The following is a 19,794-nucleotide window of genomic DNA, read 5'->3' as shown; positions in this document are numbered from 1 at the left end:
TGACCGTAGGTAAATATTGCAGTACTAATATTTCTGGACTGCAGGAACAGTCACCGTAGGTAAATATTGCAGTACCAATATTTCTGGCCTGCAAGAGCAGTGAACATAGGTATATATTGCAGTACTAATATTTCTGGACTGCAAGAACAGTGACCGTAGGTAAATATTGCAGTACTAATATTTCTGGACTGCAAGAACAGTCACCGTAGGTAAATATTGCAGTACTAATATTTCTGGCCTGCAAAAACAGTGAACATATTTACATTTTACAGTACTAATATTTCTGGACTGCAAGAACAGGTAACGTATGTAATTATTGCAGTACTAATATTTCTGGACTGCAAGAACAGTGACCGTAGGTAAATATTGCAGTACTAATATTTCTGGACTGCAAGAACAGTCACCGTAGGTAAATATTGCAGTACTAATATTTCTGGCCTGCAAAAACAGTGAACATATTTACATTTTACAGTACTAATATTTCTGGACTGCAAGAACAGGTAACGTAGGTAATTATTGCAGTACTAATATTTCTGGCCTGCAAGAACAGTGAACGTATTTAAATTGTTTAGTACTAATATTTCTGGACTGCAAGAACAGTTAACATAGGTAAATATTGCAGTACTAATATTGCTGGACTGCAAGAACAGTGAACGTAGGTAAATATTGCAGTACTAATATTTCTGGCTTGCAAGAACAGTGAACATACGTAAATATTGCAGTACTAATATTTTTGGACTGCAAGAACAGTGCATGTAGGTAAATATTGCAGTACTAATATTTCTGGACTGCAAGAACAGTGAATGTACATAAATATTGCAGTACTAATATTTCTGGACTGCAAGAACAGTGAACGTACGTAAATATTTCAGTACTAATATTTCTGGACTGCAAGAACAGTGAATGTACATAAATATTGCAGTACTAATATTTCTGGACTGCAAGAACAGTGAACGTACGTAAATAGTTCAGTACTAATATTTCTGGACTGCAAGAACAGTGAACGTAGGTAAATATTTAAGTACTAATATTTCTGGACTGCAGGAACAGTGACCGTAGGTAAATATTGCAGTACCAATATTTCTGGCCTGCAAGAACAGTGAACATAGGTGTATATTGCAGTACTAATATTTCTGGCCTGCAAGAACAGTGAACATATTTACATTTTACAGTACTAATATTTCTGGACTGCAAGAACAGTTAACATAGGTAATTATTGCAGTAATAATATTTCTGGACTGTAAGAACAGTGAACGTATTTAAATTTTGCAGTACTAATATTTCTGGACTGCAAGACAAGTGAACGTAGGTAATTATTGCAGTACTAATATTTCTGGCCTGCAAGAACAGTGAAATTATTTAAATTGTTGGTACTAATATTTCTGGACTGCAAGAACAGTTAACATAGGTAAATATTGCAGTACTAATATTTCTGGACAGCAAGAACAGAGAGCATAGGAAAATATTGCAGTACTAATATTTCTGGACTGCAAAAACAGTGAATGTATTTTAATTTTGCAGTACTAATATTTCTGGACTGCAGGAACAGTGATCGTAGGTAAATATTGCAGTACTAATATTTCTGGACTGCAGGAACAGTCACTGTAGGTAAATATTGCAGTCCCAATGATTTTGGCCTGCAAGAACAGTGAACATAGGTATATATTGCAGTACTAATGTTTCTGGACTGCAAGAACAGTGAACATAGGTAAATATTGCAGTACTAATATTTCTGGACTGCAGGGACAATGACCGTAGGTGAATATTGCAGTACTAATATTTCTGGACTGCAGGAACAGTCACCGTAGGTACATATTGCAGCACCAATATTTCTGGCCTGCAAGAACAGTGAACATAGGTATATATTGCAGTACTAATATTTCTGGACTGCAAGAACAGTGACCGTAGGTAAATATTCCAGTACTAATATTTCTGGACTGCAAGAACAGTGAACATAGGTGTATATTGCAGTACTAATATTTCTGGCCTGCAAGAACAGTGAACATATTTACATTTTACAGTACAAATATTTCTGGACTGCAAGAACAGTTAACATAGGTAATTATTGCAGTACTAATATTTCTGGACTGCAAGAACAGTGAACATAGGTAAATATTGCAGTACTAATATTTCTGGACTGTAAGAACAGTGAACGTATTTTAATTTTGCAGTACTAATATTTCTGGACTGCAAGAACAGTGAACGTATTTAAATTTTTTAGTACTAATATTTCTGGACTGCAAGAACAGTTAACATAGGTAAATATTGCAGTACTAATATTTCTGGCCTGCAAGAACAGTGAACGTATTTAAATTTTTTAGTACTAATATTTCTGGACGGCAAGAACAGCGAGCATAGGTAAATATTGCAGTACTAATATTTCTGGACTGCAAAAACAGTGATTGTATTTTAATTTTGCAGTACTATTATTTCTGGACTGCAAGAACAGTGAACGTAGGTAAATATTGCAGTAATAATATTTCTGGACTGCAGGAACAGTGACCGTAGGTAAATATTGCAGTACTAATATTTCTGGACTGCAGGAACAGTCACCGTAGGTAAATATTGCAGTACTAATATTTCTGGCCTGCAAGAACAGTGAACGTAGGTAAATATTGCAGTACTAATATTTCTGGACTGCAGGGACAGTTACCGTAGGTAAATATTGCAGTACTAATATTTCTGGACTGCAGGAACAGTCACCGTAGGTAAATATTGCAGTATCAATATTTCTGGCCTGCAAGAGCAGTGAACATAGGTATATATTGCAGTACTAATATTTCTGGACTGCAAGAACAGTGACCGTAGGTAAATATTGCAGTACTAATATTTCTGGACTGCAAGAACAGTCACCGTAGGTAAATATTGCAGTACTAATATTTCTGGCCTGCAAAAACAGTGAACATATTTACATTTTACAGTACTAATATTTCTGGACTGCAAGAACAGGTAACGTATGTAATTATTGCAGTACTAATATTTCTGGACTGCAAGAACAGTGAACATAGGTAAATATTGCAGTACTAATATTTCTGGACTGTAAGAACAGTGAAAGTATTTTAATTTTGCAGTACTAATATTTCTGGACTTCAAGACAAGTGAACGTAGGTAATTATTGCAGTACTAATATTTCTGGCCTGCAAGAACAGTGAACGTATTTAAATTGTTTAGTACTAATATTTCTGGACTGCAAGAACAGTTAACATAGGTAAATATTGCAGTACTAATATTGCTGGACTGCAAGAACAGTGAACGTAGGTAAATATTGCAGTACTAATATTTCTGGCTTGCAAGAACAGTGAACATAGGTAAATATTGCAGTACTAATATTTCTGGACGACAAGAACAGCGAGCATAGGTGAATATTGCAGTAATAATATTTCTGGACTGCAAGAACAGTGAACATATTTTATTTTGCATAATATTTCATGACTGCAAGAACAGTGAACATAGGTAAATATTGCAGTACTAATATGTCTGGACGACAAGAACAGTGAGCATAGGTAAATATTGCAGTACTAATATTTCTGGACTGCAAAAACAGTGAATGTATTTTAATTTTGCAGTACTATTATTTCTGGTCTGCAAGAACAGTGGACGTAGGTAAATATTGCAGTACTAATATTTCTGGCCTGCAATAACAGTGAACGTAGGTAAATATTTAAGTACTAATATTTCTGGACTGCAGGAACAGTGACCGTAGGTAAATATTGCAGTACCAATATTTCTGGCCTGCAAGAACAGTGAACATAGGTGTATATTGCAGTACTAATATTTCTGGCCTGCAAGAACAGTGAACATATTTACATTTTACAGTACTAATATTTCTGGACTGCAAGACAAGTGAACGTAGGTAATTATTGCAGTACTAATATTTCTGGCCTGCAAGAACAGTGAAATTATTTAAATTGTTGGTACTAATATTTCTGGACTGCAAGAACAGAGAGCATAGGTAAATATTGCAGTACTAATATTTCTGGACTGCAAAAACAGTGAATGTATTTTAATTTTGCAGTACTATTATTTCTGGACTGCAAGAACAGTGGACGTAGGTAAATATTGCAGTACTAATATTTCTGGCCTGCAATAATAGTGAACGTAGGTAAATATTGCAGTACTAATATTTCTGGACTGCAGGAACAGTGATCGTAGGTAAATATTGCAGTACTAATATTTCTGGACTGCAGGAACAGTCACTGTAGGTAAATATTGCAGCACCAATATTTATGGCCTGCAAGAACAGTGAACATAGGTATATATTGCAGTACTAATATTTCTGGACTGCAAGAACAGTGACCGTAGGTAAATATTCCAGTACTAATATTTCTGGACTGCAAGAACAGTGAACATAGGTGTATATTGCAGTACTAATATTTCTGGCCTGCAAGAACAGTGAACATATTTACATTTTACAGTAGAAATATTTCTGGACTGCAAGAACAGTTAACATAGGTAATTATTGCAGTACTAATATTTCTGGACTGCAAGAACAGTGAACATAGGTAAATATTGCAGTACTAATATTTCTGGACTGTAAGAACAGTGAACATATTTACATTTTACAGCACAAATATTTCTGGACTGCAAGAACAGTTAACATAGGTAATTATTGCAGTACTAATATTTCTGGACTGCAAGAACAGTGAACATAGGTAAATATTGCAGTACTAATATTTCTGGACTGTAAGAACAGTGAACGTATTTTAATTTTGCAGTACTAATATTTCTGGACTGCAAGACAAGTAAACGTAGGTAATTATTGCATTACTAATATTTCTGGCCTGCAAGAACAGTGAAATTATTTAAATTGTTGGTACTAATATTTCTGGACTGCAAGAACAGTTAACATAGGTAAATATTGCAGTACTAATATTTCTGGACGGCAAGAACAGCGAGCATAGGTAAATATTGCAGTACTAATATTTCTGGACTGCAAAAACAGTGAATGTATTTTAATTTTGCAGTACTATTATTTCTGGACTGCAAGAACAGTGAACGTAGGTAAATATTGCAGTAATAATATTTCTGGACTGCAGGAACAGTCACCGTAGGTAAATATTGCAGTACTAATATTTCTGGACTGCAAGAACAGTCACCGTAGGTAAATATTGCAGTACTAATATTTCTGGCCTGCAAAAACAGTGAACATATTTACATTTTACAGTACTAATATTTCTGGACTGCAAGAACAGGTAACGTATGTAATTATTGCAGTACTAATATTTCTGGACTGCAAGAAAAGTGAACATATGTAAATATTGTAGTACTAATATTTCTGGACTGTAAGAACAGTGAAAGTATTTTAATTTTGCAGTACTAATATTTCTGGACTTCAAGACAAGTGAACGTAGGTAATTATTGCAGTACTAATATTTCTGGACGACAAGAACAGCGAGCATAGGTGAATATTGCAGTAATAATATTTCTGGACTGCAAGAACAGTGAACATATTTTATTTTGCATAATATTTCATGACTGCAAGAACAGTGAACATAGGTAAATATTGCAGTACTAATATTTCTGGACGGCAAGAACAGTGAGCATAGGTAAATATTGCAGTACTAATATTTCTGGACTGCAAAAACAGTGAATGTATTTTAATTTTGCAGTACTAATATTTCTGGTCTGCAAGAACAGTGGACGTAGGTAAATATTGCAGTACTAATATTTCTGGCCTGCAATAATAGTGAACGTAGGTAAATATTGCAGTACTAATATTTCTGGACTGCAGGAACAGTGACCATAGGTAAATATTGCAGTACTAATATTTCTGGACTGCAGGAACAGTCACCGTAGGTAAATATTGCAGTCCCAATATTTTTGGCCTGCAAGAACAGTGAACATAGGTATATATTGCAGTACTAATGTTTCTGGACTGCAAGAACAGTGAACGTAGGTAAATATTGCAGTACTAATATTTCTGGACTGCAAAAACAGTGAATGTATTTTAATTTTGCAGTACTATTATTTCTGGACTGCAAGAACAGTGAACGTAGGTAAATATTGCAGTACTAATATTTTTGGACTGCAGGAACAGTGACCGTAGGTAAATATTGCAGTACTAATATTTCTGGACTGCAGGAACAGTGACCGTAGGTAAATATTGCAGTACTAATATTGCTGGCGTGCAAGAACAGTGAACGTAGGTAAATATTGCAGTATTAATATTTCTGGACTGCAAGAACAGTGAACGTAGGTAAATATTGCAGTACTAATATTTCTGGCCTGCAAGAACAGTGAACGTATTTAAATTTTTTAGTACTAATATTTCTGGACTGCAAGAACAGTTAACATAGGTGAATATTGCAGTAATAATATTTCTGGACTGCAAGAACAGTGAACATATTTTATTTTGCATAATATTTCATGACTGCAAGAACAGTGAACATAGGTAAATATTGCAGTACTAATATTTCTGGCCTGCAAGAACAGTGAACGTAAGTAAATATTGCAGTACTATTATTTCTGGACTGCAAGAACAGTGAACGTATTTTAATTTTGCAGTACTAATATTTTTGGACTGCAAGACAAGTGAACGTAGGTAATTATTGCAGTACTAATATTTCTGGACTGCAAGAACAGTGAACGGACGTAAATATTGCAGTACTAATATTTCTGGACTGCAAGAACAGTGCACGTAGGTAAATATTGCAGTACTAATATTTCTGGACTGTAAGAACAGTGAACGTATTTTAATTTTGCAGTACTAATATTTTTGGACTGCAAGACAAGTGAACGTAGGTAATTATTGCAGTACTAATATTTCTGGCCTGCAAGAACAGTGAACGTATTTAAATTTTTTAGTACTAATATTTCTGGACTGCAAGAACAGCGAGCATAGGTGAATATTGCAGTAATAATATTTCTGGACTGCAAGAACAGTGAACATATTTAATTTTGCATAATATTTCATGACTGCAAGAACAGTGAACATAGGTAAATATTGCAGTACTAATATTTCTGGACTGCAAGAACAGTGAACATAGATGTATATTGCAGTACTAATATTTCTGGACTGCAAGAACAGTGACCGTAGGTTAATATTTCAGTACTAATATTTCTGGACTGCAAGAACAGTGAACATAGGTGTATATTGCAGTACTAATATTTCTGGCCTGCAAGAACAGTGAACATATTTACATTTTACAGTACTAATATTTCTGGACTGCAAGAACAGTTAACATAGGTAATTATTGCAGTACTAATATTTCTGGACTGCAAGAACAGTGAACATAGGTAAATATTGCAGTACTAATATTTCTGGACTGTAAGAACAGTGAACGTATTTTAATTTTGCAGTACTAATATTTCTGGACTGCAAGACAAGTGAACGTAGGTAATTATTGCAGTACTAATATTTCTGGACGGCAAGAACAGCGAGCATAGGTAAATATTGCAGTACTAATATTTCTTGACTGCAGGGACAGTGACCGTAGGTAAATATTGCAGTACTAATATTTCTGGACTGCAGGAACAGTCACCGTAGGTAAATATTGCAGTACCAATATTTCTGGCCTGCAAGAGCAGTGAACATAGGTATATATTGCAGTACTAATATTTCTGGACTGCAACAACAGTGACCGTAGGTAAATATTGCAGTACTAATATTTCTGGACTGCAAGAACAGTCACCGTAGGTAAATATTGCAGTACTAATATTTCTGGCCTTCAAAAACAGTGAACATATTTACATTTTACAGTACTAATATTTCTGGACTGCAAGAAAAGTGAACATATGTAAATATTGTAGTACTAATATTTCTGGACTGTAAGAACAGTGAAAGTATTTTAATTTTGCAGTACTAATATTTCTGGACTGCAAGAACAGTGAACATATTTTATTTTGCATAATATTTCATGACTGCAAGAACAGTGAACATAGGTAAATATTGCAGTACTAATATTTCTGGACTGCAAAAACAGTGGATGTATTTTAATTTTGCAGTACTATTATTTCTGGACTGCAAGAACAGTGAACGTAAATAAATATTGCAGTACTAATATTTCTGGCCTGCAAGAACAGTGAACGTAGGTGAATAAGTACTAATATTTCTGGACTGCAAAAACAGTAAACGTAGGTATATATTGCAGTACTAATATTTCTGGCCTGCAAGAACAGTGAACGTATTTAAATTTTGCATAATATTTCTGGACTGCAAGAACAGTGAACGTAGGTAAATATTGCAGTACTAATATTTCTGGCCTGCAAGAACAGTGGACGTATTTTAAATGTTGAACATTGTTGAAACCGTCATGGCGCTTTATACAGAGGCGGGTTTGGAAACATCATTTCTGGCCGTTTGGACGGCGGGTTTAGCCTTAGTAAATCCAGTGATGGCTAAACTGCCGCCAAACCCGCCGAAAGTCGGCGGGTTTACAAACATGCCTGTTAGTAAATCTAGCCCTAAGTCTATATATCTTCTGTATACCCTTATCTGTGAGAAGAAAAACAAGATAGTTATCTTAAAACAGCAAACAGAACAAAAATTTTCATTCTTTACCATCGGCTAGCGATTAGGAGAGCAAACATTTGACAACATAAAACAAAACAAGCAAAAATAACAACAATTACCTTTTAAAATCAGTTTATTTCTTCTAAAAGTACACATTACTACTTACCACAGATTATTACTTGCCTTGCCTGGTCCTAATTTCCTAGCCTTGGCTCTAATATTTTCTTTACAATCTTTCCTCAAATGTCCCTTCTTAAGACAGTTAAAACACTTCAAAGATTTCTGTTTCTTGCGTCCCTTTATAGTGGTTTTTATAATTCTGAGGTTGTGGATGTAGTTTTTCTAACGCCTGGATACGCAACATCATTAACCTATCACTCTGTGCTTTTTCCTTTTTACATATATTATCATGTTCTATAGCATGCTCTCTAATATCATTTACCGTGAGACCTCTCCAATTAGGAAAATAGGTTTTTATCCAGGTCCTTAGATCCTCCCGGAGGCCGTCCATTAGTACTGCAACAGCTACCTTTCTGTAAAGTGGATTCACCCTTATATCCAATATTCCTGTGTACTTAATCATGGCCGCTAGAGCCCTTGAAAAATAATCAGTTGTATTCTTATTACCTTTTTGTTTGATGGCATATATTTTGCCCCATTCCATAGTCACTGGAAAATATATGGCCAACTCTGTGATTATACGTCCAATATTATCCTGATTGTCATCCTCAGTTAAGGGTTTATCCTTCTCCAACCTACAACCCTTAATGAACTTTTGTACATCAGTATCGAGAGGAAGACAAGCTCTAAACAACACTCGCCAATCTTTATTAGTAGGCTCATGTGCATTACCTAAATGTCTAATAAATTTCTGACACTTGGCCAAATCTTTTCTAGGATCAGGGAAATCAGACATAATTGTAAATAGTTCCGTCTTAGTCCATGGAAAATACATGGCTACCTGTTTCATGGGAACTACACCATCTCTGTCCGCTTTCCCATTGGGAACTGCTGTTGTGCGGACAGGATATAAGCCTACCAAATCACTATGTTCTGAACTAGTTGCTGGAATCGCTGTTGCAGTACAATGAATGTCTCCCCCTTTGATAACCTTTACATTATTCTCACCAATTTCAGCTACTGCCCCTGCTGGTGGAACCATTCCTTTTCCTTGTCCGTGTATGTTACTGGCATGGGCAATGGCTGAAATGACTGTGGGTACATTTTCTTCCTTTAAAACATTACTTAAGACATTATACAAGTTACTAGTTACAGTTTTCACATTTTTGGTACTATCCGCCCCGACCGAATTTGTCGGGGGCGTGTTTGCGCTCAGTTTGCCACGCTTTGCAACGCACACTTCCGTAATACTTGTTTCCGGTACGCTTACTTCCGCTGACCACGCGCTCCCGTGTCACGTGTACCCTTCTTGTTGCCACAAATTTAAACAGTCATCATGTTCAATTCTCGTTTTTGTTGATTTAATCAACCACACTTTATCTCTAACATTATTTAACACCTCTGAGTCAAGACTACCTATGTTTGGGAAAGGTTTCACACACTCCCGGGTCATCTTGACCCATTTGTCGCAGTATGCCGTTGCATACGCACCGTATTTATTATAGATAACATACTTTGCAGAACCAACCGGCCATTCATTAGGCAGCACAACATGAACTATCTCTAGCGTTTGCTTCGCATCCATTATGAAAACAACCTATTTCTCAACGCTACACAAAAAATACTTTTACCTGTTCTCCTTTCAAACAGAGCTTACTAGAGATTTTTTTTTATTCGTGGACGTTTTCAACAGGCATGTCCCCTTAAAGATATCAATGCCCTTCCTAGTTTGAGTACTTTACCACTGTTAGCAACCGATATCAATCAAGAATATCAGTGGTTGCAGCGTATTTCCTCCCACATCTCCCAAGTCGCAATCACGGCTGCACTAAATCAACCATGCGGTCCGACCGCACCGCTTACGGATACTAACTATCTGTAAGCTTTGCGATTAATATTTGGGAATGCCGCGAAAACCTGCTATTTTCGTTTTGAGTATGCTATGCATGCTCTGTGGTGTGTCTTTATCACCTGCTTTTTGTTAGAACAGAACACCACTCACACAAAGGTTTCTTTATATCCTGCTCAGCCCTAGAACAGAACCTTTGTTGTCAGGTCACCTTTTTTACCATGCCCCGTCAGACACACCTGAACAAAAGCGCTATCAATTTTAAATAGTTCCACACTGCCCTCCCAATACTTAATCAAGGCCCTGCCATGCGGTCAAACCGCACTGCTCAGAGATACTAGTTATCTGTGAACATTGTGATTGGCGGTGCAAAAATTTTGGGAGGTGTGGTCATGCATTTGGGGGCGTGGCAAACGTGCCATTGGGGCGTGGCTAACATAAAAACCACTAGGCTCTCAATTCGCCGGAGCGTCACATATGTTCAAGCACTCCTGACTTTCAGGACATCTACCACCACAGTGTAGTATACAAACAATGCAGTGTGTACACAAACAGTTCAGTCTTGGCCTACACCTTACATTGGGCACAACATTCACCAAAAATTGGTATTGTCCCTACTAGAATCACAACATTTCACACACTGTGCTGCTCTCTCCTACCTGTTCTTCTCACTTTCTCCACCTGTGGCTGCTGGTTTCTTTAGTTGTGGCTTGTCCGGATCCAGGAATGTTGAAGGACCTATTTTGAAAAAAAAATGGCTACATTTAGAAAATTACAGCCAGCCCCGGCCTTAAATCAATAGCACTCACGATTAATAATTAGGCCTTCCTCCAGCCCCAACATTAAAATAATAGTGTTCACATTTAATAAATAAACCTATTTCACTTCCTGCAAACAGCCCCAGCAATACCTATTTCCCGCAACCATCACTGCCATTAAATAATTCATAGTCACATTTAATAAATAGACCTCATTCTCCCTAAACTCACCCCAAGATTCAATAGCCCCCAAACCACCCCATCTTAAATTAATAGTCCCTACTATTAAATTGCCTCACCATCACCCTACAAACAAAATAGCGCCCATTAATTAGCCGCCACCTACCTCACACACACTACATTGCAACAAGCCCCCTGTGCCATCACACACATTACTGTGCCCCTTCATCACAACTACACTGTACCCCCTTATGCTCACACTGCGACCTCCATGCTGCTTTTCCCCCTTCTTTTTTACTTTGTGCCTCTCTCCCACTTTTTTTATTCCTCTGTTCCTCTCTCCCACTTTTTGTCCTCCTCTGTTCCTCTCTCCCACTTTTTTCCCTCCTCTGTTCCTCTCTCCCCAAATTTTTTTTTATTCCCCTGTGGCTCTCTCCTTTTTTTCCTCCTCTGTTCCTCTCTCCCACTTTTTTTTTATTCCCCTGTGGCTCTCTCCTTTTTTTCCTCCTCTGTTCCTCTCTCCCACTTTTTTTTTTATTACTCTGTGGCTCTCTCCTTTTTTTCCTCCTCTGTTTCTCTGTCCCCTTTCTTTATAGTACTGTCCCTCCCTGTTTTCCTCCCCTAGCCTCTCCGTTTCTTTACTTACCTTTTGTCAACTTCTTTCTTTTCTTTTCTGCTCTTCTGTCTTCTTTCTTCATGCTGGCTGTGGCGCTCCTCACTGACTGACAGGCGTGACTTGATGACGTCACGCCCGGCAGTCAGTGTGAATGGAGGAGAGGAGGGACACGGCGCCGCGCGATCACGTGGCTATTTTTTTTATTATTATTTATTTTTTCTTACAGCTCCCAAGAAACCCAAGACCCCCCCCCCCCCCCCCCCGCGAAAAAAAAAAAAAAAGTTAAAAAAAAAATACCGCAAGAGAGAAAAATAAAATAAGAAAATAAATAAATTTTATTAGCAGCGAGGGCCCGGGCCCCCTGGCATGGCCGGGCCCGGGTAAACTGTACCCGCTCCCCCCCCCCTCTCGGCGGCCCTGCGTGTAAAAACCTATAGTTGCCTATAGTTACCAGTATATTTTTGCCTTTATGTATTCATTCACATACACACACATAACCTTTGTTTTCTGTACAGAAAATAAATTTCCCAAACAATGGCACTATCTTTTCAGAGATTTTACCAAGTGATTACACTATGCATAGCTAACAGACTATGATCATGACTGTTTACACACGTGGCAACAATACCGGAAGTTCATACACGCTAAACAGGAAGCACACATACACTAGTCAATGCAGTACCCTTTAAAACGCAAAACGACAATAAAAATAAACATTTTTCTTTCTTGTCCCTAGATTCAAATTAGCGTTCCTTCAGTCTATGCAACAACAGACATTCGGTTTCGCAATACAAAGTGAACCACAGGTCTTAAACACATTGCGTTCTTTCCTGTTATGTGACGCGTCTGTCAATCCACCCTTTGTTGAGGAACCGAATACCGTAAGCGTTGCATACCTGCCGATAACGTAACACCTAAACTCACGAGCCCCCAATTATTAAAGTAATTCTATTGTTTTAAAATAAGCATTGCCCAATCAATTGTATGTGTTTCCAAAGCACAAGGTGGTTTATTTTAGCAGATGTAAATAGTCAACAATTCAATACATGATTATATTATGATAAAGTACAGTACAGCACAGCCAATACCAAAAGATAAGTACATACCAATGCTATCGCATGCGCTCGCTGCGCACCCACGGGACCTGGTGGACAGTATATATGTTAGAATACTGTGTCAGAGTTGACTGAGAGCCAAAGGGTGTGCAGCTATGATTATATACAGTACAGTGTTACACTTGAACAATAGAGATGACGTAGATTGTTTCTATAGGTCCAGACGTTGTGTGGGTCCAGGGTAAACAGATCATAGGCTGATTCAATCTAATGAATCCAAAGGTGGGGGTCGTCTATCCAGGGGGGTCTGCTCCTTTCATAGCCAGCATCATACAAAGGTGTATTCCCTAATATCAATAACTAAAGTATGCAATGTGTGATCTCTTCGCCGACTGCACCGGACAGCTGCTGATGAATAGGGTTTCAGTATGATACCAGACATGCCACCTTTCCCACAACCTGAACCTTGAGTATCACTGAAGTGTACATATAATATATATATATATATATATATATATATATATATATATATATATATATATATATATATATATATATATATATATATATATGCTTAGTGGCGTCTGTGTGTAAAAAAAAAAAAGTTGCGGCGCCACCTGCTGGGCAGAGTTATACACTGACCTACTAAATTCTTAGTGTGTGTGGGGAAAAAAAAATCAAAAAGGGCTGAAATTTGGTATAAATAACTAAATGTTGTAATGCGAGTGTGTGCGTGCGTATGTTACAGTGCGATCGCATCACGCCACGTGTTACGTGGCGTACTCTTCGCAATTGCACGGCAAACCAATATTAAACCAATACTTTCGTTCATCCAATTATACGACTTTGACTGTGTGTGTGTGTGTGTGTGTGTGTGAGGACACCTAGCACACCAGTAAGAGACCTTATTGAGATTATATATTTGTACATGGGTTTACAGTTCATGTTATATACACTTGGATAGTGGAACAAATAGAGCACATATAGAACGTTTATTACTGATTCTCTATGAAGTGATCATTGTATCTAAGTGTGCTTATGTTGTACTTTTACACAACATCATATGTTTAAATATGCACAAACACAAAAGGCATCACAGTTGGTGGAACTATCAGCACATTTTCGAAGGACGGTGGTGAGTGTGAACACACTTCCAAATTTGCACGACATTGTTAAATTATTGTTGGTGAGTTTTAGGAAGTTTATAAAACAAAATCTACCGATACAAAGTGCTTTGCTACAATATATGATTGTGCGAGTGCAGATGTTGTTGCAATACTTTATCTGAAGTTCAGAAATTGCAGTCATGTAAGATTTATTATTAAAATCTAGTGATTATCATTATAAATAAGTATGAGTCATCAACCTATAGGAAGCTTGTATTGCCTGTTGTTCTCCGATTCCCTGTACTTTCAAGTGTCAATCTAGCATCTCTCTCATCTATAAAAGTTATGTGGAACAATAGCATCACCGTGTGGTCAGTATTGATAGCTGCCTGTGTTTTTCCTTTTCAGATACATCGTCATTTTTAGGTCTGGTAGCATGTATAATACTTTATACTGTAACCAATTTTAATTCGAGAGCCTGCCTGTAATCGGATTAATGCAGATTTATCTAGTAAGCAAAAATTACACGCATTTGAAAGAGCCAATGAAATGTGTTTAAGTCAATCAATTTTGAATGGCTGGCCCTCGAAATCTAAGGGGAAAGAGCAGCTTCTCGTCACTCCTTTATACACAGCACAAAGGCTCTTCTCGGAGCCACCTAATCCTCTCTCTACAGCAAGCGAGACCCCATCTCACTGCTTTCTACTACACGAAGCCGCTGATATATGTGGTTGAAAGGATCCATGGAGCAGTTCCAATGAGAATAAAGGCTACGTGCATAATTTAGAGCTGAAAATGTGTATGAAACGGGACAGCTAAATTGTGGGAAACCGTATCTGGCTCAAAAGTAGAACTACCAGGGAACCTTTGATTACCCAGATAAAACGAATAGTAATGTGTATAGAGCTCTAGTAAGAAAACGTGGGTGGCTCTGAAAAGAGCCTTTGTGTTGTGGGGGTGTCAGTGGGGAGTAAATCACTTGCTCTTAGCTGCCTTGTGGCTCTCGGTCTTCTTGGGCAGCAGCACGGCCTGGATGTTGGGCAGGACGCCTCCCTGGGCGATCGTCACCCCACCGAGCAGCTTGTTTAGCTCTTCATCGTTGCGCACAGCCAGCTGCAGGTGGCGGGGGATGATACGGGTCTTCTTGTTATCACGGGCGGCATTTCCAGCCAACTCCAGAATCTCAGCCGTCAGGTACTCGAGCACGGCGGCCAGATAGACAGGAGCTCCGGCTCCCACACGATGAGCATAGTTCCCCTTCCTCAAAAGACGGTGAACACGGCCAACAGGAAACTGAAGACCGGCCCGAGATGAGCGAGTCTTGGCCTTAGCCCGGGTCTTACCGCCTTGTTTGCCTCTACCAGACATGTTATGCTCAGGTTAATTCAATACACACGAGTAGCAAACTCCGCCTTCATTCCTTTATTTATATGTTCGAAAAACAAACGACTGCATCTGTGATTGGTCCGTTTTCAGACTGGCCAGTGACAAAAATGTTCGGGCACTCACCAATCAGCACAGGGAGAAGGGGTATAGCTTTTCTAAAGATCCCGTGACAGAACTAACCAATAGCGCCTAGAGCTGAAGATAAGGTTAATTTACATAGACTGCCTATAAATACAGCGATTGTGGGCGGTGCTAGTAATAGTTTCTTTACACTCTGTCGAGATCTTGTTATTGCAATGCCTGAACCAGCCAAGTCTGCACCTGCGGCCAAAAAGGGCTCCAAGAAAGCCGTGACCAAGACCCAGAAGAAAGATGGGAAGAAGCGTAGAAAGACCAGGAAGGAGAGTTATGCTATCTACGTGTACAAGGTGCTGAAGCAGGTCCACCCTGATACCGGCATCTCCTCCAAGGCCATGGGTATCATGAACTCCTTTGTTAATGACATTTTTGAGCGCATCGCAGGCGAAGCCTCCCGCCTGGCTCACTACAACAAGCGCTCCACCATCACCTCCCGGGAGATCCAGACCGCTGTGCGTCTACTGCTGCCCGGTGAGCTGGCAAAGCACGCCGTGTCTGAGGGCACCAAGGCCGTCACCAAGTACACCAGCGCCAAGTAATCTGCAATCTCTGTTCTAAGATAACACAAAGGCTCTTTTAAGAGCCACCCAAATCTTCTCAATCGAGGCTATGACATTTGCTAGATCCCGCATGTTCTTTGTGGTGTTTTGTATCTCCGCGAAACCATCACATTTCAAGCTACTCGTTCTTGCAATACCCCACATATTGTTCCTTACGCTTTAATCACTGCCTAGCATTTCCCTTCAGATCATGTAAGGGCCGATATTTGTAACGCTGTGCAGCCCAAGGTCTTTTAATAACGTGAATAACAGGTCTTGAGTAATAGATGTTCTAAAACTGCCATGTGTAGAATCTAGATGAAATAAGTGGTATATGGGGGTATGTTTGTGCTCTAGGACATGGACATACTACAACTCTTTGAAGATTGAGTGGGTGGCTCTCAAAAGAGCCTTTTTGTTTTTCAACATGGCAAAGAAATTGGCCTCCGAAACCGTACATAGTGGAGACCTAAGCGATTGAAAAAGGGGCTTTCCCAGCTTTCTCGTATCTAATGGATGCATCACTCGCCGCCCATATAGACTCTTGAATAGAGAAAACTTGGTGGACTCCTGAGATACCTCGTTAAATGTAAAGAGGAGCTGTTGCAGGGTCTTCTCCCAGTCTCCTCCCTCCGTGCTGACATATGTGCAGAGAAAATGTTTAACGCACCATTGCAACACTCACATTACCAATTAGTTCGTGGATAGGGGGATGGTACGCTAGGGTCTTACCACAAGATTTTCCCTGTAGAGTCTTTATAATTTCCCCAGGATACGTATTTCTCAATTCCTGTGGGAAACCCACCCTGAAAGAACCACTGCTTCTGGATACGAGGTGGTAATCAATATTTTTTCATTTTGGCTGGTATGGGGCAGGAAGAATATAATGTCTTTCTCAATCGATGCTATGACACCTTTTGTATTATTACCCCGTTTATTATGTTGCTTTGTATTTTTTGAAAGTCTCCTGGTTACGTTTCCCTGTACTCGTCCCCCAACATGTAAACCCGTTCCACAGCTGGGATTTACGCTCATTTGACTACACGTTGTAAAAGCATAGATTAGTGGTCTTCGCCTACTTTATACAATGGTTGAGACGGATGTCTGCGGTGTAACTCCCGCACTCAGAACAGGCTGCGAGTGATGGTGTCACTATTCACTCATGTATTGGATCTACGTGTAACAAAGCCGTGGGGTGATATGCTGTAGTATCTTAAAATGCTACAGACCTATTCCTCCAGTAATCATGGGCATAATAGTAAACTTACAGCTCTTTGAAGACTGAGTGGGTGGCTCTTAAAAGAGCCTTTGTGTGTAATGGGATACAGAGAAATTAACCTCCAAACCCGTACAGAGTGCGACCCTGACGTTTCAGGGCATACACGACATCCATGGCTGTGACAGTCTTTCTCTTTGCGTGCTCTGTGTAAGTGACGGCATCACGGATCACATTCTCCAGGAAGACCTTCAGGACACCGCGGGTCTCCTCGTAGATGAGCCCAGAGATGCGCTTCACACCTCCCCTACGAGCTAAACGACGGATAGCTGGTTTAGTGATGCCCTGTATGTTATCACGGAGCACCTTCCTGTGCCTCTTAGCACCGCCTTTCCCGAGCCCCTTGCCTCCTTTACCGCGTCCAGACATGATTTGCACTGCTGGCGTTGCCTAATCAACTGATGTGAATTGGTTGTACAGCAAACTTCTTTAATACAGTTAAGTCGGACCTGAAAGGACACAAAGTATAGAGGAAGAAATGGGCGTGTCATTTGATAATTATTGCTACATGTGGCTTTCGTTCCCCTTGCCGATTGGCTGAACGAGCAGCCGTTAAAGATTTTAAAATTCCCGCCGCGTCGCTTATAGTCATTGTAGTGTTTAGCTTATGATCTTATTTAATTTAGTTTCTCATTTTAGCTGAATGGTTATCTGTCTGTTTTTTTCAAGTTGTGTGACGGCATTTTATTATGTAGAAATTACACATTTTAGAGTTTTAATCTGCAATCTATAACACTGGTCGGTTGTTAACATATATTGATGATGAAAGTAATAATATATTTGTAATATAAGGTGGTAGCAGTGTAGTTATCTGTCGTGTTTCAGTTGGATCTAATCTTGTATTCCTTTAAATACCTTTGAATTTACTAGTGACCGGCTCTGTACATTTTTAACTGCAGCCACAAATAAAAACACTAAATATAATATGACTTATTTGAATAATGCATTAGAATGAGGATTTCTGCCTGAAATTGACTTTTTAAAGCGTAGAACCAGCCTAGTGTATGTCAAATGACAGCAACATCTGTAATGATATAAAGATATAAAAAAAAACAACTGGACTTCAATGGTTATTTTCAAAACACCGCAAGCTCTGGTGAAGTAACGCTCTCATGTGGCGAGAGCAGGATGCTGGGCAGTACTGACTGTGCAGCAATCCCTGTACCCCATATTGAAAGTACCTTGTTTGTAATGTCTAATTTCACGCATTTAGAATTCTTAAATGTGTCCAGGTTGAGACCTTTCTGTGCTTGCTGGCTATCCGGGATTGCCCATTTAGTCCGCAGATGACTGGGAGGTGACCACCACTGTGTTTTAATAAAGGTTATTCCTCCCTTAGTTTCGCCAGTGTATGTGCCACAATGTATTGTTACTAATGTATATTGTATGCTTTATGAGAGCCGACAGAATTAAATATGTTGTGTTGGCACCGGTACCTGGTCTGCAGAAGAACTATAGCCAGTGGTCAACAGATTTCTAATGAGAAGCCCGGACAGCACAGCCTGCTCTAGAGGCGCTAAATACCGGTCAGGCAGCTGACACTAGTCGGGTCAGAGTTCCTTCTAGCCGCCTAGATGCAGCAGGGAGCACGGGGCAGTTAGAGAGCAGCCAGGTGCAGTTTGGTAACAGAAGGTAAGGACAGAATGATTTACTGACATACGAGATCTAAAAGGCATTTCATTCATGTTTGCTGAAAGCGAACACGTTATGTTTATAGACGGGTACCCGGACAGTAAGAGCTGCACGTGGGCTTGTGTTTGCAAGGAACACAAAGAGCAGCGGGATCCAACAAGTGTCATAGCCTCGATTAAGAAGATTTGGGTGGCTCTTAAAAGAGCCTTTGTGGCAACTCGGAAAGGAGGAATTTGCAGATTACTTGGCGCTGGTGTACTTGGTGACGGCCTTAGTGCCCTCAGACACGGCGTGCTTGGCCAGCTCACCGGGCAGCAGTAGACGCACAGCGGTCTGGATCTCCCGGGAGGTGATGGTGGAGCGCTTGTTGTAGTGAGCCAGGCGGGAGGCTTCTCCTGCGATGCGCTCAAAAATGTCATTAACAAAGGAGTTCATGATACCCATGGCCTTGGAGGAGATGCCGGTATCAGGGTGGACCTGCTTCAGCACCTTGTACACGTAGATAGCATAACTCTCCTTCCTGGTCTTTCTACGCTTCTTCCCATCTTTCTTCTGGGTCTTGGTCACGGCTTTCTTGGAGCCCTTTTTGGCCGCAGGAGCAGACTTTGCTGGATCAGGCATTCTTAAAACAAATACTGGTCAGTGAGTCAGCGACTATTACTTGCACCTCCCACAATCGCCCTATTT

The 19,794-nt window shown here is 39.5% G+C and overlaps 4 protein-coding genes across 4 annotated transcripts; 1 reads left to right on the top strand and 3 right to left on the bottom strand.

Moving 5' to 3' along the window:
* Window positions 1-14,806: 14,806 nt before the first annotated feature.
* On the bottom strand, window positions 14,807-15,520 carry LOC142114761 (histone H2A type 1-like). The gene is made up of 2 exons (XM_075194045.1): window positions 15,210-15,520; window positions 14,807-14,925 (listed from the first exon to the last, which is right to left on the bottom strand). Exons 1-2 carry the CDS (start codon window positions 15,502-15,504, stop codon window positions 14,807-14,809), a joined length of 414 nt encoding a protein of 137 aa, XP_075050146.1. The 5' UTR covers window positions 15,505-15,520.
* Window positions 15,521-15,814: 294 nt separating this feature from the next.
* On the top strand, window positions 15,815-16,252 carry LOC142114752 (histone H2B 1.1-like). The gene has a single exon (XM_075194037.1). The coding sequence runs from the start codon at window positions 15,819-15,821 to the stop codon at window positions 16,197-16,199; it is 381 nt and encodes a 126-aa protein (XP_075050138.1). The 5' UTR covers window positions 15,815-15,818; the 3' UTR covers window positions 16,200-16,252.
* A 1,280-nt stretch (window positions 16,253-17,532) lies between these two features.
* On the bottom strand, window positions 17,533-17,844 carry LOC142114746 (histone H4). Its single transcript, XM_075194032.1, has one exon. The coding sequence runs from the start codon at window positions 17,842-17,844 to the stop codon at window positions 17,533-17,535; it is 312 nt and encodes a 103-aa protein (XP_075050133.1).
* A 1,355-nt stretch (window positions 17,845-19,199) lies between these two features.
* Window positions 19,200-19,749, bottom strand: LOC142114740 (histone H2B 1.1-like). The gene has a single exon (XM_075194027.1). It carries the CDS (start codon window positions 19,726-19,728, stop codon window positions 19,348-19,350), a length of 381 nt encoding a protein of 126 aa, XP_075050128.1. The 5' UTR covers window positions 19,729-19,749; the 3' UTR covers window positions 19,200-19,347.
* Window positions 19,750-19,794: the final 45 nt, after the last annotated feature.

Source organism: Mixophyes fleayi, unplaced genomic scaffold (genome assembly GCF_038048845.1).
Source record: "Mixophyes fleayi isolate aMixFle1 unplaced genomic scaffold, aMixFle1.hap1 Scaffold_148, whole genome shotgun sequence".
Taxonomy (NCBI): domain Eukaryota; kingdom Metazoa; phylum Chordata; class Amphibia; order Anura; family Limnodynastidae; genus Mixophyes; species Mixophyes fleayi.
The sequence above is the reverse complement of the archived record's forward strand: the minus strand, read 5'-3'. Positions and strand labels throughout refer to the sequence as shown.